General features: G+C 33.7%; 1 protein-coding gene across 6 annotated transcripts in view; it reads left to right on the top strand.

The window, feature by feature from the left end:
* Vps13b (vacuolar protein sorting 13 homolog B) overlaps positions 1-22,870 on the top strand; it is an 829,431-nt gene that overhangs the window by 436,717 nt on the left and 369,844 nt on the right. For all 6 annotated transcript variants that reach the window (XR_007108524.1, XR_007108523.1, XM_047551787.1 and 3 more), the window contains exon 24: positions 3,550-3,770. Coding sequence is in view for 4 of the 6 variants with exons in the window: in XM_047551787.1 (XP_047407743.1) it covers positions 3,550-3,770 (221 nt within the window). In the remaining 2 variants the exon portion in view is untranslated. The remainder of the gene's footprint in view (positions 1-3,549; positions 3,771-22,870) is intronic.

Here is a 22,870-nt window from a genome sequence, read left to right as displayed (position 1 = left end):
CTATCAGTAAGAGTCTTGCTTCAGTCCCATCCACAATTTCAGACTAGTTGAACTGCTGGCCTTCTGTCTGTGTTCAGCCACTACTGAGATCGTAATTCACCAATAGTGCTACTAGGTGTGGGCATTGTTTAGCACTCCAAATCAGGTAAACTCTTTTTTCACCTTGGCAGTCAATATCCACATTGAGTGAACTATGGAAAGACTGAAGTGACTTTATGCAGGATCAGATACTCTTAACACCCCAATTCAACAGTTTTTAAATCATAAATACTTGCCAGATTCTTTGCTTCCCAAAGAGTTGGATTGATTGTGTGTTTTTAATTGTGTGTAATTAATTTTTAATGAAGCAAATCCACAGAGAGATACTCCTCTGATATTTGACAAAGGTGTCAGAAACATACGTTGGATAAAAGATAGCCATTTTAACAAATGTTGCAGGGAAAACTGGATATCCTTGTGTAGAAGAATGAAACTAGACCTCTGTCTTTCACTCTACACAAAAGTCAGTTCAGAGTGATCAAAGACCTAGGTATTAGATCTGTAACTCTGCAACTCCTAGAAAAAAATATACGTTCAGCACTCTAATACATTGTCCCAGATATCAGCTTCCTTAAAAGACCCCTAAAGCCCAAGAAATAAAACCAAGAATCAATAAATGGGACAACATTAAATTAAAAAGCTTCTGAGCAGCAAAGGAAGCAATTAAGGGCTTGAAGAAAGAGCCTACAGAATTTGAGAAGATCTTTGCCACCTGCTTCTCTGAAAGGGAATTAATACATGGAAAAAAAAAAAAAAAAACTCAAAACACTTACCACCAAAAAACCAAATAACCCAATTAATAAATGAACAGAGGAATTAACAAAAACTTCTGAACAGAAATACAAATGGGCAGCAAATATATCAGAAAATGTTTAACATTCTTAGCAGTCAGGGAAATGCAAAGCAAAACTACATTGAGATTTCAACTCACTACATTCAGAATGGCCCTGTCTCAAAAAAGGAAATAATAAAATAAAAATCCTAGTTGTGAAGGTCATAAAAATCTACATGGGATTATCAAAATAATATAGTTTTGACCTGTCGTGGATATGTGGGTATATTTTAGGAAATATGCAGAACATTATTCTGCTGATATTATAAAAAGATGAGGTGTTTCTGTGTGTGTGTATAACTTGTGCACTTAACGTGATTTGTAATTTTTTTGTTGTTGTTACCAATGATTGAACCAAGGGGCATTTAACTACTTCACCACTGAGCCACATCCCCAGCTCTTTATTTGTATTTTAGTTAGAGACAGGGTCTTGCTAAGTTGCTGAGACTGACTTTGAACTCACAATCCTACTGCTTCAGGCTTCTGAGCTGCTGGGATTACAGACATGTGCCACCACACCTGGCTGATTTGAAAATTTTTATCACAACAATTAATTTGGGAATTTTTGATATTACATGCTAACAACTCAGCTATTATGTATAGTGTGCTTTTTAAAATAATGCATATGCTACGTAAATGGAGAGGGAAGGGAGGGGTGGGGGGAAGGAAAAAATAACAGAATGAATCAAATACCATTACCCTATGTAAATGTATGATTACACAAATGGTACGCCTGTACTTCATGTACAACCAGAGAAACAAGTTGTACCCCATTTGTTTACAATAAAAATAAATTAAAAAAAGAGATGCTAATAATAGGAGAAACTTCATGTACACATGTACATGAGGTTGAACAAGGTGAAGGGGAAGGTGGAATTTGGAACTTGGCACAGTTTCGTTGAAAACCTAAAGCAGTTCTGAAACCTAAAGTCTATATTTTAGAAATAAGAATAAGTAAATAAGTTTGTCATTCATTCTTGAGGGAAAAAATATTTTAAGTCATTATGATAGGCAAAGTATCACAGTATTCACCACATGTTAGTATTCAGTTGTCATTGTTTTTAGTTATTGTGAACTAGTATTTAGCTAGATTTATTCTTTTATCAAAGGTTCAGTTTCAAAGATTCTTATTTTACAGTTTTACTGAGTACATTTGGTCAGGACATGTTGAATGTTCATCCTGATTAGAATCTACCTATGGAAATTGTGGAATATCTAATGCATATTTAGATTCCTTAAGTATATAAGTACAGTATGGTTCTTGTCCCAATTCACTTGATATTTTTTCTTCAGTGAATAAAGAATGTGAAATTATAAGAACAGTGCGATCCCTGTTCTTACTTCTGTCTGAGCACAACTATCAACCATAGGAGGGAAATATATGAAGGAACTATGACAAAATATTAATAGTACTTATTGGTAGTGGCAGGATAGAAGTTGGGTTATGACCTGTTTTGATGTTTTGCTCTTTAAATAGCATATGTTCTAAATTATAGTGAGTTACTGAGTACCTCTGTAATTATAATATAAATGTTCTCAATTTATTTTCAAATAATTGAATTATTTAAAATTATCTAAATAATTGAATTATCTAAAAAGATGTTTATTACCCTCTATACTGTTAGGTGCTGGTAAAATTGTAAAGTCAAAAATACAAATGACAGGAATATCTGACATCACAAAAGTAAATGTTTATAAATATTCTGGGGTTGTGGCTCAGTAGTGGAGTGCTCGCCTAGCATGTGTGGGGCCCTGGGTCTGATCCTTAGCACCACATAAAAATAAAATAAAAGTATTGTATCTAACTACAGTTAAAACAAAATACAGTAAATAAATAAATAAATATTCTTATACCGGACTTTTAAAAATCATCTTACAGAGTAATTTATTATAACCATAATAAAAACTAAGATATTCTATATGAGAAATGTATATTAATGAATTAATCTTATCTAACCATAAATTAGTAAGAGATAGGAATATAAAAGAAGGAAAGGATTTTTTAGTTTCATACTGACATTTGAGTGTTAGTTTTTATCGAGAGCATTTACTTAAAAGGAACTTTTTATACTTTTGAATTATCCAGGGAATATTGAAATGCTTACTGAGTCTTATCAGCAGAGATAATTAAGTAGGTCTAAAATAGAACCCAGGCACATCTATTTTAAGTAAATATCCCACACAACTCTCATACAGGTTGTCCAATAGACCACTACTTATTGTTTCTTCTCCCATTCCCTAGACAAATCTATGATCATCTTAAGTCCCTACAAAAATTGCTGCATGTACATAATTTATGCCATTTTCTATGATTTTTAGGTGTGGTGTATACATCTCCAACTGTTACACAGAACAGTTCACTTGGACACAATACAGATGCATATGTCTCCCACTATTACAAAGAACAATCCACTATTCATTTGTTGTGTATGATATGCATAATCATTGCTGTTGAAATATGTTCATAAGTAAAAATATAAACATTTTAAAAAACTTATCTTAAAAGCTATCTTAAAGCTTTTAACTTATTTAGAACTTTTGACCTGGGATCTCTTCGCTTTTTTGATGCAGTGTTTTATTTTTATATTTCAAATATAAATAGTAGAACATTTATTATCAAGTGACAATTAACTGTAGTTTTGTTTGTGTGCTTCCTATTCCCTTTGTCCCTTTTTCAGGTGATGCTTTTCCATGGACCATCAACTTGCATCATTTTAGCATCTATACCCTTATTGGAAAACAAGTGACACTTTGCCTAGTGGAACCTATGGGTTGTACCTCTACTCTAGCTGTCACATCTCAAAAACTACTTGCTACTGGACCTGATGCCAGACATTCATTTGTTGTCTGTCTCCATGTTGACCTAGAGTCCCTAGAGATAAAATGTTCTAATCCTCAGGTTGGTATTTTTAAATTATAAAAAGAAAGTTAATATTTTAAAAACATTTGTCATCCATTTTGTTGACGGGTTTCTCTTCATTTATACCCTAGTATTTGTTTGTTTGTTTGTTTTTTACTTAGGCCATTAAGATCAGAGTGTTTAGATTAAGAATTGTTTTGAAGCTCTCTCAAATTTTGTAATTCAACTCTTCTGAAAATGTAATAATGGCAGCAAAAATACATCTTTTGGCTAATGGAATGAAACCAATTATACAGATTTTTTTGATGCACTAAACAGTTTTAATTATTTTAATGTTGCAGGCATTCTAAGTTGTTCCTTTTCAGTTTTGTTTTATTAGAGCACTATATTTATACTCAGTATTTGGGTTCATTTTGACAGAATAAGATGTGCAAGGAATTTGATTTTAATCACCATATCCCCCTTTCTCTCCCCTCCTCCCTCCTTCTATTTTCCTTCCTTTCCTCTGTTGATCCTCCTTTCATTCCTTTATTTATTTTTTGATTGGTATTTTCTACACATATATTAAGGTAAAATTATTTTTGGTACATTTGTATTTGTATATAACATGATTTTGTTAAATTCATTCCATATTTTCTTCCCTTTATCTTCTTTCCTCCCTGTTTCTTGTTCTCCTCCTTCTACTCCCCTGATCTACCTTATATCTTTATGATATCATATCCTCTCTGCCACCTTCCTTCCCTTATTTTGCTCTAGCTTTCACATATGAGAGAAAACACTGGACTCTTGATTTTCTGAGCCTGGCTTATTTTACTTAGCATTGTTTTCTCCATTGCCAGCAATTATGTTATAAACACAGAAGAACTATTTTACTGTTAGAATTGAAGTGAATAAATGATAAAGTATAAATTTCTATCATATTCTCATTCAGAACTTCTGCTCATCTTGGAGTATTTTTTTAAAAAGAAAATAGCATTGTTTACTATTTTTAGACATCATTAATCCCATAAGATTTCAGTTGTTGCCGGAAAATTATATTGTATTATACAGTCTTGCATCTTAATAAGAATTCATATTGCCTGGGGCCTGGGGTTGTGGCTCAGTGATAGAGCACTTGCCTAGCATGTGTAAGGCACTGGGTTGGATTCTTAGCACCACATATAAATAAATGAATAAAATAAAGGTCTATCAACATCTAAAAAAAATAGGTGTGACTACATCGCGTACAACCAGAGAAGTCAAAAGTTGTACCCCATTTGTGTACAATGAATCAAAAAAAAAATTAAATTAAAAAATCTAAAAAAAAAGAATTCATATTGCTCAAATTTATACAAATGATTAGTTACATATATTTTATCACTTACTTTTAACCTCAAATAAACTCTACTATATTTTCCACAGACTGTTGATGTTGAATACTATTTAAATTTATATTTTTAAAACAATTCTTTTTAGAACATTATTGGATCTGATATTCATGAATCTGTGTTTATGTCATCCTTAAAAACCAATTTTTAAAGTATTTTTTGAAAAGTAAATTCTAATGTCAGCCCATATTTTATAGTGTTCTCTTACTAATGCCATCCTCCTCCTTTTTTCTCTTCTCACTGCTCCTTTCTCTTTACTATTCAGCTTGGTTTAACACACACATATATATGTGCCCTTGGCAAAGATTTAATCAGCTATTGTGTTGGTGAAGGTCTTACTGTAAAATGTATGTAAAATGTAGACTTTTGACAAGGCACTTATAATAAAAGAACTCTATCATAAAAATTAAGAACCCATCCTCCTTTATAAGTCATTTATTTTTTAGAATCAGTCATAAATTCTTTCTCCAAGACTGGAGATTGAATCTAGGGGACTTCTACTACTATGCTACATCCTGCACCAACTTTTTTTTTTTCCTACTTTATCACAGGGTCTCATTAAATTGCTGAGATTGGCCTCAAATTTAAATCCCCCTGCCTCAACCTCCTAAATCATTGGGACAATAGGAGTGTGCCACCACACCTGCCTAATACTTCCAAATAATAAATAAGCCAGTGTAATGCCCATTTGCCATTCTATTATAACTCATTGTGATGTAGAAGAAAATAATTATTAAATGTTCTTACTCTCTCTTAGTTTACTATCTGAATGCTACTGCTAATGGTTGTCTTAAAACATTTCTAAGAGGGAGAGAAACTGTTATGAGTTAAATTGTGTCCTTGTAAAAAGATATGTTGAAATCCTAGATCTTTGTATTTTGGAATGTGATCTATTTAGTTTCTGACTATTTCAGAGGAAATCAAGATAAAATGAGGTCATTAGGGTGAACTGTATTCCAATAAAAATGGGTAATTTGGATACTGAAACATATAGACTGAAGATGATATGGAGATGCATAGAGTGAGTGCCATGTGGACATAGAAGCAGAAGTTGATGTTGTAGCTACACACCAAGGAACCAGAAAGATTGCCAGACATTACCAGAAGCTAAGAAGAGGGACAAGGAACAATACTACTCACAGTCTCAGAGGGTACATGATCCTGCCGATATCTTGGCTTAGTGTTCTATCCTCCAGGAATGTGAAATGTGAAATTTCTGTTGATTTACTTCACCTAGTTTACAATACTTTTTTTTTTTTAACAAAACTGCCAAGTAGAATATAAAAGAAAAGGTTCAACTTCTTTAGATTGTGTTAGTCAATTTCCTTTCACTATAATAGATACCCAAGATAATCAACTTATACAGAAAAAAATACTTGTTGTTACCTACTGGTTTGTTGGTCTGCTTACCCCATGGCCAAGAAGTGAAAAGACAAAAAGGAGACCTGGGTCCACATTTCTCTTCAAAGGCATACACCAGATGAACTAAAGCCAGTCAGGCTCAGAAATCCTGAACTGTTCGCTATGTGGCCCTTTATAGAGAAAGTTCACCGATTCTTGATCTGAATACTTGAATTAAAAAGCAAAAATTTATAGGGGGTAAGGAAGGAAGAAAAGATAGTAATATAAATGGCCAAAAAGTGAAATCTTTAAATATAAATAGCATATTAAGTAAAGATACACCAATGTGCATATGAAAAGATACACTATACAAATAGCCTAAGGAGGCTAGACTGACTTATTTTAATAAAGATAAAAATAACAAAAAAGTGTATTACCAGATATAAAAAGTGATGTAGACTCAAAGGAAAAAATAGACAATTCTACAAAGTAAGAAATTTTTTAATACCTTGCTCATCAATGGATAAAATACCTAGAAAGAAAATTTTTTAAATAATAAATAGATAATTGGAAATACAAAAGATTTGAAAATACCGTGAGCTCAACTTGATCTAATTGACATTCATAGAACAGTATATCCAACAATCGTCAAACAGACCATTTTTTGCAAGTCTAAATGTTCTTATATTTAAAAGAATCAAAAGCACATGAAATTGTGTTATCTTACTGCGGTCATAAAGTAGTTAGAAAAACTTTAAATATCAGGATATTGAAAAATATGCTTCCAAATAATTCAAGAAGCTAAGATAAAATCACTTGGAAATTAGAAAATATTTTGATTAAATGATATTGAAAAGTAAATGCAGTTCAAACATTGTTTAGAGAAAAGCATAACTTTAAACACTTACATAAGGAAAAATGATCTTTTCTCAACTACTTAAGATTGAACTTCAGAAGGTAAAAAAAGAATAAGATAAACTCAAAGCAAGTAAATGAAGAAGATAATGAAGACATCAGCAGAGTTGAATAGAACCACTGAAAAAACAAACAATAAGTGGGAGAGAAAATTAAATCCATAAACTGTTACTTTGAAAAGATAAGAAATACCCTACCTAGACATGAAAGAGACTGAGAGATTACAAATCACCAATATTAGTAATGAAAGGGAAGTTAACAATACAGATCCTACAGATATTTAAATTATAATAAGAAAACAATGAACAACTATATATCAAACAATGCAGCCACTTAGTTTAAATGATTTTCCCTAGAGAGAACAATTCTAAAACTGTTGTAAGAAGAAATAGCAAAATTGAACAGCTTTTTATCTTTTCAAGAAAATAAATGTAATGCCAAAACTTTTTTCATAAAGAAAAGTCAGGTCTACATGGGTAAAATTTATCAAATTTTCATGGGGAAAAATAACAATTTTTTTCTACAGTTTTTTTTCCTCAGAAAGAGAAGATGAAGGGTCTCTGCTCTTCTGTTTTTATGAAGCCAGAATAACTTTCAGTACATCTAAAGAAAGGACTTTACAAAAGAAGGAAATAAGATATCAGTATCATTCCTGGAAATTCTAAATGAAGATTAGTAAATAAAATATAATCATTTTAAGAAGAACATAACAACCAAGTATGATTTAATGTTAAGAATGCAAGTCTGGTTTAACATTAAAAATTATTCAATATAATTTTTTACCCTGTTAACAAAATGAAGAGAATTACCTGATTATCTCAATAGATGCAGTGAAATCATTTGAAAAACTTAATATCCTTTTGTGATTTAAAGAAACTGTCAGCATTTAACCAACAACAGATAAGTTTCTCAAACTGATAAAGGACATAGATGCAAGACCAACAATTGTGAATTCAGATCTAGCCTGGGTAATATAGCAAGAATCTGTCTCACGATAGAGTTACACACACACACACACACACACACACACACACACACTGCATACACATAATTATAAAATATCAAATTGTTTCCCTCTGAGGTGAGGAAAAAGCTGAATATGTCTACTTTCAATATCTGTTATATAACATTAATAGCCTTTGCAGTAAACCAAGCAAAATAAATAAAGGCAAGGAAGTGGACTAGTTTTAGTCTTCTGTACTCATACACAGTTTTACTAGCACCATTTATTGAAGAATTTGTCCTTCCTCCATTATTTTTCTTGGCACCTTTGTTGAAAGTAGCTTGGTTATAAACATAAATTAATTTTTGAATATTCTTTTTTGTTCCATTGGACTGTAACCATTTTTATGCCAAAGTCATGTTTTTTTAGTTATTATGACTTTGCAGCTTGTTTTGAAGTCAGGTATTGTGATGCTTCCAGCTTTGTTCCTTTTGCTCAGGATTGCATTTACTAGTCTGGGTCTTTTGTGGTTCCATGTGAATTTTATGATTGTGATTTTATATACTGGGTCTGTGAAAGATGTCACTAGTATTTTGATGGAGATTGCTTTGAATCTGTTGTAAAGCCATATATAAAACAGCACTCTGCTATTCTACATTATCTACCAGAATTCTTATATCAGAGAATTAGGACAGATGCTTATAGATTCTTATCCCATTGTGTTCTGGTTATCCATAAGCATCCTAGCTAAGCAAAACACCTTTGTACCATTATTATTTTAGTCTTGGACTTCATTATTATTAATCTTTTCTAAATTATCTTTTGAGATACTCAATAGTTTTTGTGATTTTCATAGTACCTCTTAAATGTACTACTGTGAATCAAAACTAGAGCACAGGGGTATCTTTAGTTATTTACTTTGCTTGGGTCTAAACTTAACTTTTATTATTTAACTGTCAATTTTAAGTAATGTCATCACATAGATAAAGCTAGCATTTGGTCTGTTATTTCCTTCCTGTGTGTGTTTTTTCTCTGTTATCCTTTTTTGCATCACCTGGTTCTCCAGACCTCTTTTGTTCTGCTTCCGAAATACTAAAAATTGATTTTGGGAGAGTTAGAACAAGACTTAATGAGCCTTGTACACTGAGAATCACTTGTCACCAAAACATAATAATTCTTATTTATTTACTTCTTATTTATCTTGTTGATAAGCTATCATAAATCGACTTGTGATAATTTTTTACCAACTGCTTTAACAAAAGTTAATCACAATGTTGATGGGAATCTGAGGTACTTATAAAAATATGAACTCTGATATGCTATATAAATGTCATTTTGTTAGTTTACACTGATTAAAATACTCTATACCAAATTGGTATGAATATCTCAGGTAAAATATAACAGTATTTCTGAAGAGATATGAAACCATAAATAATATAACATTGAAGAATCAGTATATATTCAAAGATTTAGTTAGAGGTTAATAACTTTTAATCTCCTCTGTGCAAAGAATAACCTACATTTTACATTTTAATAATAAAACTAGTCCAAATAAACATCTTTCTTATGAGTGACTGCTTTTACTAATGCTTCCATACTCCTGGATTCAGTCAAAATTCAAAAAAATGACTTGATTTTTCCCCCCAAATGAATTCACTAAATATTTAGTGGGTCCTATATACTTACACATATTGTAGATATGACAGAAACAAAAATGAAGAAGAAAAACACAAAAAGAACGCCATGTCTCAACGTGTGTCATAATCCTACTGTTAAAAGCCAAAGATAAAGAGCATGTTATGAAAATATCATAAGAGAATGCACATATGACATATTAAATACAGTGAAACCAAGATCTGATTAACAACTTACTTTCCCATAAGCAACTATGGAGACCAGAAAAGCCACATCTTTTAGTTACAAAAATTAAAAGAAACTTTTTAAACTTCAAATCTTCACTAAATGAAGCAAAAAAAAATTTAGTTGTTATTGTTTTGTTGCAGGCATTCTGCCCCTGAGCTATATTCCCAGTCCTCGCAAAAAAAAAAAAAGCTTACATGAAGACTAAAGAATGACGTAGTTAAACAAATATCACTCAGCTGGACCATACCCCATTCCTCCTTAATTTTCATTGACATAATGTATCCACCGTTTTCTTTTTCCTCTCTTCTTTTATGATTTTGTCTGACCTGTTGCCTAATACTCTGCAAAAGAAGCTCTTCCTCTCTAATTGTGTAGGACTCTTCATTGGCCCTATATTATATTTTCTCCCTTTAAATGCCCTTCAGTTGACTTTTTTTTCTTCTCATACTGTACTGTAATGGCTGTTTGCACCCACTTAAATCTTCTGTCTACCTTAGGAATATATTTCTGTAGCCTTTTCTTAGGCTCTTGTCCAGTTACATCTTTTTCCTCAGTGGCTATAGATTAAAAGAGAAAATGTGTGTCAATTTTTCTTCTTTTTTCAGATTTAAAGTAGGTTTTTTTTTTAAATGAACCCATGAAAACTTAAAATTGTATGCACTTATGGCACCCTGTAATGGGTTGATACATGTGCATATTGTGTAATGTTTAAATCAGATCAAATCTATCTCCTCACATGTTTGCTCTTTAATGGAAATATTCAAAATCCTTTCTCCTACTTTTTTGAAATACAAACTACATTATGATTATGTATGGTCACCCTACTGTATGATAGTATATCAGAACATTTTAGTCCTAACTCTAGCTCTGTGCCCACCTATCACATTTGTCCCATCCTCCCAGCAGCTCAGGAGGCTGAAGCAGGATGATCACAAGTTCAAAGCCAGCCTCAGCAACTTAGCAAGTCCCTAAGCAACTCAACTATAATTTGTCTCTATACAAATTATAAAGAAGGTCTGGGGAAGTGGTTAAGTGCCCCTGGGTCTAATCCCTGGTATAAATAAATAAGTAAATAGATAGATAGATAGATAGATAGATAGATAAATCCCCATCCCTCTAATTCTCTCATTCTCTCTAGCCTTTGGGAACTACCATTCTATTCTCAACTTTCATGAATTAAACTTTTATTTTTCACATTATATGTATTAGTAAGATCATTCAGTACTTTCCTTCTCTGTCTGGCTTACTTCATTTAATATAATCTGCTCCAGTTTCATCCATGTTATCACGAATATTAGGATTTCATTTTTATGGGTGAATAGTATTCCACCGTGTATATGTACCACATTTTCTTTATTATCCATCCATCTTTTGATGGACACTACAATTGTCTTCATTTCTTAGCTATTGTGAATAATGGTACAATAAACATGTGAGTTCAAATATCTCTTCAACATTTTCTTTGGCTGGATCATATGTTACTTCTGTTTTCAAGTTTTAAAGAAACCTCCATACTATTTTGCATAATGGCTGTTACTAATGTGCATTTCCATTGACAGTGAACAAGTGCTTCCTTTTCTCCATATCCTTGTTAGCATTTGTTATTTCTTGCCTTTTTGATAATAACTTTCTTAATGGGGAGAGGTAATACCTTGTTGCAGACATGATTTTCATTTTCCTGATGGTTGGTGTATTGAGCATTTTTTCATATACCTTTTGGGCATTCATATGTCTCCTTTTGAGAAATGGCTACTTAGGTGTACTGCCTAACTTAGCTTAGTTATTTTATAAGGTTTTTTTTTTTCCCCCATTGAACTTTTAGGATTAATTGAATATTCTAGATATTAACTCTTGGTCATATATGTAGTTTCTATATATTTTCATCCTTCCATAGTTTTTTTTAGTCTATTGTTTCTTTTGCTGTTTAGTTTAATGCAATTCTGTTTGTCTAATTTTGCTTTAGTCTTCTGTGCTTTTTTAGTCATATAAAAAAATTCCTTACTTATTTTAGTGTCTCAAAGATTGTCCTTATGTTTACTTAAAGTAGTTTCATCATTTCAGGTTTTACATTTAAGGCTTTAACCCATTTTGAGTTGATTTTTGTATGTGGCAAGCAACAAGGGATCTAGTTTTACTCTTCCACATGTGCATATAGTTTTAACAGCATCACTTATTGAAAAAAAACTGTCCTTGTTCTACTGCGTGTTCTTGACATCTTTGTCTAAAACCATGTGGCTATAGATATGTTGATTTTCAAAGCTTTTTATTCTTTTCCATTGGTCTATGTGTCTGTTTTCATACCAGTACCATGTAGTTTTGATTACTGTAGCTTTGTACTATGATTTGAAGCCAGGTGTAGCATAATTCCTCTGGCTTTGTTCTTTTTGTTAAAAATGTCTTTAGATATTTGGTGTGTGTGTGTGTATGTGTTTGCATACAAATTTTAGGATTGGTTTTTCAGTTCTGTGAAGAACATCATTGGTAATTTCATAAAGGTTGGATTGAGTTTGTAGACTGCTTTGGGTAGTATGGACATTTTAATGCTATTGATTCTAACTGTACATGAACACAGCGCCTTTCCATTTTTTGTGTGTATATGCTTCCTTCAATTCTCTCATTGTTGTTTTAAAGTTTTAGTTGTAGAGATCTTTCACTTCTTTGGTGAGACATATTCTTTGCAGTCATTGTAAATGGGATTACTTTCTAGATTTCTGTTTCATACAACTGGCTATTGGTGTATATATATACTATTTATTTTTGTATATTGATTTTGTATTCTGCAATTTTGCTGAAGTAGTTATTTCTAAAAGTCTTTTGATGAATTCTTTGGGACTTCCTATATACAAAGTCTTATATATACAAGCATTGTCAATTTGGCTTCCTCTTTTCCATTTTGGATACCTGTTCTTTTTTTCTCTTCTGTGGTTGCTATGGCTAGGACTTCTAGTACTATGTTGAACAAAAGTGGTGAAAGTGGGATTCCTTTTCTTGTTCCAGACCTCAGAGAGAAAGGTTTCAGTTTTTCCCCATTCATCACCTGGCTGTTATCTTCATATTTATAGCCTTTATTATGTTGTGATATGTTCCTTCTAGATCTAATTTGTTCAGACTTTTTAATCAAGGAAGTATGTTGAATTATAAAATGCTTTTTCTGCACCTTTTCATGATTGTATATTTTTTCTCCATTCTTTTTTTAATTTTAAAAATTTTTACAGACTGCATTTTGATTATTGTACACAAGTGGGATACATCATTTCTGTGGTTGTACACAATGTAGATTCATACCATTCATGTAAATCATACGTGTACATAGGGTAATGATGTCTGTCTCATTCCACGATTTTTCATACCCCTCTCCCTCTCATTTCCGTCTACATAATGTAATGTTCCCTCATTCTTCTCTTACTCCCCACCTACCCACCCCCATTATCATTCTCTACTTATCAGGAAAACATCCGGCCTTTGGTTTTTTGGGATTGGCTTATTTCACTTAGCATTATATTCTCCAATTCCATTTGCAAATGCCATAATATTATTATTCTTTTATGACTGAATAATATTCCATTGTGTATATATATCACAGTTTCTTTATCCATTCTTCTGTTGAAGGGTATCTAGGTTGGTTCCACAATCTAGCTATATTGTGAACTACACTGCTAAAAACATTGATATGGTCGTGTTACTGTAGTATGCTGATTTTAAGTCCTTTGGGTATAAACTGAGCAGTGGGATAACTGGGTCAAAAGGTGGGTCCATTCCAAGTTTCTGAGGATTCTCCACAATGCTTTCCAGAACGGCTGTACCAATTTGGACTCCATCAGCAGTGTAAAAGTGTGCCTTTTTCCCCACATCCATGCCAACATCGATTATTGTTTGTGTTCTTGCTAATACCCATTCTAATTGGAGTAAGATGAAATCTTAGAGTTGATTTAATTTGCATTTCTCTAATTACTAGAGATGTTGAACACTTTTTCATATATTTATTAATTTCCTATATGTCTTCTTCTCTAAAGTATCTGTCCAGTTCCTTGCTTATTTATTGATTGGGTTCTTTGTATTTTTGGTGTAATGTTTTGTAAGTTATTTATAAATTTTGGAGACAAGTGTTCTATCTGAAGTGTGTGTGGAAAAGATTTCTCCCACTCTGTAGGCTCTCTCTTCACATTCTTGATTGTATCCTTTGCTGAGAAAAGCTTTTTAGTTTGAGTCCATCACATTTATTGATTCTTGCTTTGATTTCTTGTGCTTTGGGAGTCTTGTTGAGGAAATCTGATCCTAAATCAGCATGATGAAGATTTGGACCTACTTTGCTTCTATTAGGTGCATGGTCTCTGGTCTAATTCCTATGTCTTTGATCCATTTTGAGTTGAGTTTTGTGCAGGGTGAGAGATAGAGATTTAATTTCATTTTACTGCATATGGATTTCCAGTTTTGCCAGCACCATTTGTTGAACAGGCTACCTTTTCTCCATTGTATGTTTTTGGCTCCTTTGTCTAGTATGAGGTGACTGTATTTATGTGGTTTTGTCTCTGTGTCTTCTGTTCTGTACCATTGGTCTGCCTGTCTGTTTTGGTGCCAGTACCATGCTGTTGTTACTATTGCTGTGTAGTATAGTTTAACATCTGGTATTGTGATACCTCCTGTTTCACTTTTTCTACTCAGCATTGTTTTAATTGTTCGTGGTCTCTTGTTCTTCCAGATGAAGTTCATGATTGCTTTCTCTATTTCTATGAGGAATGTCATTGGGATCTTACTTGGAATTGCATTGAATCTGTATAGGGCCTTTGGTAGAATGGCCATTTTGACAGTGTTAATTCTGCCTATCCAAGAACATGGGAGATCTTTCCATCTTTGAAGGTTTTCTTTAATTTCTTTCTTTAATGTTCTATAGTGTTCATTATAGAGGTCTTTCACCTCTTTTGTTAGATCAATTCCTAAGTATTTTATTTTTTCTTTTGAGGCTATTGTGAACGGAGTGGTTTTCCTAATTTCTCTTTCAGAGGATTTATCACTTATGAATTGAAATGCATTAGATTTACACATACTGATTTTATATCCTGCTTCTTTGCTGAATTCATTTATGAGTTCTAGAAGTTTTCTAGTGGAGTTTTTTGGATCTTCTAAATATAGGATCATGTCATCAGCAAATAGTGATAGCTTTACTTCTTCTTTTCTGATTTGTATCCCTTTAATTTCTTTGGTCTGTCTAATTGCTCTAAGAAGTTTTTCAAGGACAATGTTGAATAGAAGTGATGAAAGAGGACATCCCTGCCTTGTTCCAGTTTTTAGAGAGAATGCTTTCAGTTTTCTTTTTAGAATCATGTTGACTGTGGGCTTAGCATAGATAGTCTTTACAATATTGAGGTATGTTCCTACTATTCCTATTTTTTCTAGTGTTTTAAGCATGAAGGGGTGCAGTTTTTTTATCAAATGCTTTCTTAGCATCTATGGAAATAATGATGTGATTCTTAACTTTAAGCCTATTGATGTGATGAATTACACTTATTGATTTCTGGATGTTGAACCAACCTTCCATCCCTGGGATAAACCCCACTTGATCATGGTGCATTATCTTTTAAATATATTTTTATATGTGATTTGCCGGCACTTTGTTAAGAATTTTTGCATCTATGTTCATCAGGGATATTGGTCTAAAGTTTTCTTTCCTTGATGTGTCTTTGTCTGGTTTTGGTATCAGAGTGATAATAGCCTCAGAGAATGAATTTGGAAGGGTTCCCTCCTTTTCTGTTTCCTGGAATACTTTGAAGAGTATTGGTATCAGTTCTTTGTTAAAGGTCTTGTAGAATTCAGCTGAGAATTCATCTGGTCCTGGGCTTTCCTTGGGTGGTAGGGTTTTGATGGCTTCTTCTATTTTGGTGCTTGAAATTGATCTGTTTAGATTGTGTACGTCTTCCTCATGTCAGTTTAGGAGGATCATATATCTCTAAAAATTTGTCAATGTCTTCAATATTTTCTATTTTTTGGAGTATAGATTTTTCAAAGTAACTTCTAATTATGTTATGTATTTCAATGGTGTCTGTCATAATCTTTCATTTTTCATCATGAATTCTAGTAATTTTAGTTTCTCTCTCCTCTTCATTAGTGTGCCTAGAGGTTTATCAATTTTGTTTACTTTTTCAAAGAAACAACTTTTTGTTTTGTCATTTTTTGTAATTGTTTATCTTGTTTCAATATCATTGATTTCAGCTCTGATTTTAATTACTTCCTGTCTTCTACTATTTTGGGTGTTGATCTGTTATTCTTTTTCTAGGGCTTTGAGATGTAATGTTAGGTCATTTAGTTGTTGACTTTTTATTTTTTTAATGTATGAGCTCAGTGCAGCAAACTTTCCTCTTGGTACTGCTTTCATAGTGTCCCAGAGACTTTGATATGTTGTATCATTGTTCTCATTTACCTCTAAGAATGTTTTTATTTCTTCCCTGATGTCTTCTGTTATCATGGCATCATTCAATAGCATATTATTTAGTCTCCATGTGTATGAGTAGTTTTTGTTTGTTATTTTATTGTTCATTTCTAATTGCATTCCATTATGGTCTGATAGGATACAGGGTAGGATCTCTAACTTGTTTTTTTGTTTTTTGGGGTTTTTTTTTTTTTGTATTTACTAATGGCTTCTTTGTGGCATAGCATATGATCTCTTTTGGAGAAGGATCCATGAGCTGAGAAGAAAGTATATTCATTCGATGATGGATGCAATACTCTGTAAACGTCCATTAAGTCTGTATTATTGTATTTAGTTCTGTAGTTTCTTTGTTCAGTTTTTGTTTGGAGGATCTATCCAGTGGTGACAGTGGTGTGTTAAAGTCCCCCACTATTAATATGTTTTGGTCTATTTGATTCTTAAAATTGAGAAGAGTTTGTTTGATATACATAGATGCTCCATTGTTTGGGGATAAATATTTAAAATTGTTATATCTTGCTGTTTTATGGTTCACTTAAGGCAAGCATAAAAGTCTCTTGAAGGCAGCATATTGTGGGTCTTTGTTTTTAATCCAATCTGACAGTCTTTGTCTTTTGATTACTGATTTTAGGCCATTGACATTCAGGGGTAGTATTGTGATATAATTTGTATTCCTGGTCATTTGGGCTTATTTTTGGTTTTTAATTTGACTTGCTTTCTCCTTTGACGGGCTTTTCCATTAGGATAGTTCCTCCCTATGCCGACTTGTATTGTTGCTTTTACTTCCTCCTTATGAAATATTTTGCTGAGAATGTTCTGTAGGGCAGGCTTTCTATTTGTAAATTCTTTTAACTTTTGTTTATCATGGAAAGATTTTATTTCATCATCAAATCTGAAGGTTATTTTTGCTGGGTATTGGATTCTTGGTTGGCATCCGTGTTCTTTCAGAGCTTGAAATATATTGTTCCAGGCCCTTCTTGCTTTTAGAGTCTGTGCTGAGAAATCTGCTGATATCTGTATTTGTTTCCCCTTATATTTAATCTGATGCTTTTCTCTCACAGCCTTTAAAATCCTATCTTTATTTTGTATGTGAGGTATTTTCCTTGTAATGTGTCTTGGTGTGGATCTGTTTTAATTTTGTGCACTTTGTGTTCTGTAAGCCTCTTGTATTTGATTTTCCATTTCATTTTTCAGGTTTGGGAAATTTTCTGAAATTATTTCTTTGAGCAGGTTATTCATGCCTTTGGTTTGTATCTCTGTGCCTTCCTCAATCCCAATAATTCTTAAATTCATTCTTTTCATGATATCCCATAATTTTTGGAGGTTCCGTTCATGACTTCTTAACATCTTCTCAGTTTATTCAACTTTATTTCACGATTTAATATTTTGTCTTTATTGTCTGAGATTCTGTCTTCCACGAGATCTATTTTGTTGGTGTTGCTTTCTATTGAGTTTTTAATTTGGTTTATCCTTTCTTTCATTTCAATATTTCTGTTTGTTTGTTTGTTTTCAGAATCTCTCTTTATTGAAGTGTTCTTTTGCTTCCTGCATTTGCTCTTTCAACTGTTTACCGGAATGGTCATGCATTACCTGCATTTGCTCTCTCATCTCGTCTTTTGTTTCACAGATCATTTTAATTATGCAGATTCTAAACTCTTTTTCTGTCATTTCTACTGCCATTCTGTCAATAGCATCTTCATTTTTTATGGATACTCTCCTCCCCTGTTTTTTCATATTGTTTTTATATATTCTCCTCTAGCAGTGAAGATCAGAGATACCGAAGTTCCCGCCTTGCAGGCTTATTATGACCCTGCAGTTTTCCACTACCTCTCCTTTGAAGGGGAGATCCATACCAGTAGTACCCAATACAGAGAAAATGTAGTCCTGAACCTGATAGCCCCTATAAAGACTTTAACATTTTTAAAATAAACAGGATCAGTTCAATTACTATTTACAGTATTTCTAGTTGTGAACAAGAGGATGGGGAAGGGTGTAGGATGTAAGTGAGTAAGTAGAGGTACCTGTCAAAGGGCCTCCAGTCTCCTGTAGGTGTCTCAGGAAGGGAACCTCCCTTCCAGTGATGATGGCCATGCCCTCAGGAATAATTCAAAATGTCTGCACCAGCCTCCAAAGAAGCTGGGGAGCCCCAGCGAGGGTGCGCTGAGTCAGTCCGGAGGCAGGCACATTGTCCCTCAGCAGTAGGGGTGCAGGTGGGCAGACTCAGCTATTGGTATCTGACCTTGGCGTGTGGTGGCGCGCTCAGCTACAGGCCGCTGACATCGGTGTGGGGGCGGGCTCAGCTGTTTTTTTCTCCATTCTGTTGATGCATTATATTTGATAATTTATTATTTTGCTTACATTGGACCTTCCTTGCTTTTGTGGGATGAATACCACTTGATCATCCTGAAGAATCTTTTAAATTTGCTCTTGGATGTGTTTTGCTAGTATTTTATAGAGGATTTTTGTGTATGTTTTATTAGCTTTTTCTTTGCTGTGACCAAAAGATCTGACAAAAACAACCCATAGGAGAAGAAGTTTATTTTGGCTCACAGTTTCAGAAGTTTATCCCATAGGCTATTCCATAACTGGTTCCGAGGTGAGGCAAACATCATGATGGAAGGGTGTGGCAAAGGAAAGCTGCTCAGGATATGGCATCCAGGAAGCAGGGATAGAGCTCTGCTCATCAGGGACAAAATGTAAACCCCAAAGGCATTCCCCCAGTGAAATACTTCCTCCAGCCCCACCTACCTTACCTGCCTACAGTTACCATTCAGTTAATCCATGACTGCATTAATCCACTGGTTAGGTTACACTACTCATAATCCGATCATTTCACTTCTTAATATTCTTGCATTATGTCACACATGAGCTTTTGGGGGCATACCTCATCTCTAAACCATAACATCTGTACCTGACTTATAAAATCTCATATGCACATCACAATGCAAAATATATTTAGTTCATTTCCAGGAGTTCCCATGGTCTTAACAGTCTTGGCATTACCAAAAAGTCAAGTCTAAGTCTCATATGAAACTCAAGGCAAACTCTTGGATGTTTTCACCTGCAACTATGAAAAGCAAGTTACATATATCCAATCTATAATGACATAGAGTAAACATTTCCAGTTCACAATGGAGAAATAGGAACACAAAAGGAAAGGATGGGATTAAAGCAAGACCAAGATCAAGCATAGGATTAAAGCAAGACCAAGATCAAGCTAGGCAAACAAGTCCTGTAGTTTTGTATTTAGCATCTGGGACACATGGCATTGTGTTGTTCTCTCTAAAGGACCTTTGTGGTTGTGCCACTAAAGACTTTCTAGTTGTAGCCCATCTGGATTCCCTCCTGGCTTGTCTTTGCTTGATTCCTTCAATTTTCCTTGGTAGAAATTTCACATTACTGGCATGTCCTAACCTAAGGTGCTTCACTGCAAGTTTTTCTTTTCACATGTTCATTTGTTGCCCTCTCAGAGACTGCCTGCAGAAATTTCAACCCTGCATCATTTTACCTGACCTCTCAGATCTTCCATTGAAGTTTCAATGGAAACCTCCATGAACCCCTAAGTCCAGCCTCCTAAATTCCTGCAGAACCAGGACCACATGGCTGATGCCAAGGTCTGCACCATTTCTTGTAATAGCAAGCCTCTTGGGACCATGACTGCAACAATTTCTAACTGCCTGTGCAGCTGGGCACAGTGAAACGACTTCCTAGACCCCCCTGGGCAAGCAGGATTCCCCCATGGTCTCTTCTCAAAGAAATTTTTACTTTGACTCCATTGAGTCTGAGATGAGTATGATCTTGTCAATTCTTGAGATGCCCTCAAGCCATTTTTTCTATTGTTTCTGGGTAAATTGTGTAGAATCTCTTCGGTGATTATAATCTCCTTCCTTAGTCTCTGTTTTACTTGCACCTTTCTGGCCAAAATGCAAGTTCTTCAGATATTTCTGCTCTGCATTGTGCTCTGGATTATGACAGTAAACTTAGCTAAAAGTGTCCATGCCATCCTCTGAATGCTGTGCTGCCATGAAATTTCCCCTTGTAGATTTAGTCCTTCACCTTTAAATTCAGCCTTGTAGTTTCAGGACATGAGTAAAATGAAGATAACTTTTTTGCCATAATGTAACATGAACAGCCCCTAGTCTAGAGTCCCCTTCTTCTCTGAAATATAATGAGAACAATATTCATTGCCCACAGTCTTATTATCATCCTGGTCTTCTGAGCTCTCACCAGAATCACCCATTAAACTCTACTTAAAATGTTCTAAAACTTGTCCAGCTTGCATCTCTCAACTTTTCAAAATTCCTCCCACAAACCAGTTCCAAAGTTTTCTGAACTATGTGGTCACATTAGTCACATTAGTGACCCCACTTGTTGATACCAGTTTCTGTTTTCATCAGCTTTTGCGCTGTTGTGACCAAAAGACTTGACAAGAACAACTTAGAGGAGGAAAAGTTTGTTTTGGCTCATGGTCAGTGGACTCTACATTTCTGGGCCTGAGGTGAGGGAAAACATCATGCCAAATTGACATGGTGAAAAAAAAATCAGCTCAGGACATGGCAGCTTCTTTGAGGGAGAGAACTTTGTTCACCAGAGACAAAATATGAACCCCAAAGGCATACCCTCAGTGAGCTACTTCTTCTAGCCTCACCCTGCCTGTCTACAATTAACACCCAGTTAATACACCAGTGCATTAGTCCACTGATCAGGTTACACTTCTCATAATCCATTCATTTCACCTCTGAACTTTCTGGCATTGTGTTAAACATGAGTTTTGGGGGACACCTCATATCTAAACCATAACAGCATGTATGTTCAAGTATATTGACCCAAAAATTTTTTTATTTTTTTGAATCCTTGTCTGATTATGGTATAAGAGACTGACTTCACAGAAAGACTTTGGAAGAAGCTCTTCTAATTTGGGGGGATAGTTTGAGAATAATTGGTATTCTTGGGGTTGGGGCTATAGTTCAGTGGCAGAGCACTTGCCTAGCACATGAAAATAAGTGAATAAAATAAAGGCATTGTGTCCATCTACAACTAAAAATTTTTAAAAAATTGGTATTCTTCCTTGAGTGTTTAGAAGAGGCCATCTGATCCTGGGCTTTTCTTTGGTGGAAGATATTTCTGAATCAATCTCATTACTATTAGTCTGTTCAGGTTTTCTATTTCTTCATGGTTAAATCTTGATGAGGTTAATGTGTCCAGGAATTTGTTCATAACTTCTAGGTTATCAAGTTTGTTGGAACATAGTTATGTATAATAATCTCTGGTGTTTCTTTGTGTTTCTGTGGTGTCAGTTATAAGGTCTCCCTTTTCATCTCTGTTATTCTTTATTTGAATCTTCTCTTTCTTAGTTCTTCTGGGGAAGGGAGGTACTTTTAATTTTGAAGAAACAAGTCTCTGTTTTGTTGATCCTTTGTATTATTTTTAATTCTCTATTTCACTTGTTTCTGCTCAGATCTTTAATATTTATTCCACTGACTTTTTTTTTTTTCCTTTGAGATCAAACTTACATTGTTTATTTGAGATCTTTGTGCTTTTTTGCATTGATTGCTATAAACTTCCCTTTTGGCACTGCTTTATCTGTTTCCCATAGGATTTAGTATGTTGTGTTTTCATTTTCATTTGCTTAAAGGAATATTTTAACTTCCTTCTTAATTTATTCATTTATTCATTGATTTTTGAAGAATAATTTGTCTAATTTCCATTTGTTTTTTGTTTGCAAAGTTTTTATATTATTGATTTCTAGTTTAATTATAGTCAGAAAATATATACAATATGATTTTTTTTTAATTTGTTAAGACATAGCTTATGGCTTAAAAGATGATCTGTCCTGGTCAGTGTTCCATATACTACTAAGAAGAATGTGTATTCTGTAGATGTTGAATGTTCTATAGATGTCTGTTAGGTCCATTTGTCTAGGGTACAATTTAACTCTCCTGTTTGTTTTTTAGTCTGGGTGGTCCATTGCTGAAAGTCAAATGTTGAAGTTCCCCCTTTCATGCTATTTTTTGGTATCTTTTTCATGTTTTATGTTTTTTTTATTTTTTATACCTTTTATGTCTTTTTACTGATTTCAAGTTTGCATCTTGAATCTCTGATGTTAGTATTCTTGCTTTCTTTGGGATTCCACCATTTGCTTGAAATATCTTATTCCATTTTTTCCTTTGGTATGTGCATTTCCTTAGATATGAATTGAATTTCTTGTAAGTAGTGTATAGTTGGGTCTTGTTTTTGTTTTGTTTTGTTGTATGTTCTTTTTCTTTTTCTTTTTTTAATTTTCTGGGAC

The sequence above is a fragment of the Sciurus carolinensis genome, chromosome 1 (genome assembly GCF_902686445.1).
Source record: "Sciurus carolinensis chromosome 1, mSciCar1.2, whole genome shotgun sequence".
Lineage (NCBI taxonomy): Eukaryota > Metazoa > Chordata > Mammalia > Rodentia > Sciuridae > Sciurus > Sciurus carolinensis.
Note: the sequence above shows the minus strand (reverse complement) of the source record. Positions and strands in the feature narration are given on the sequence as shown.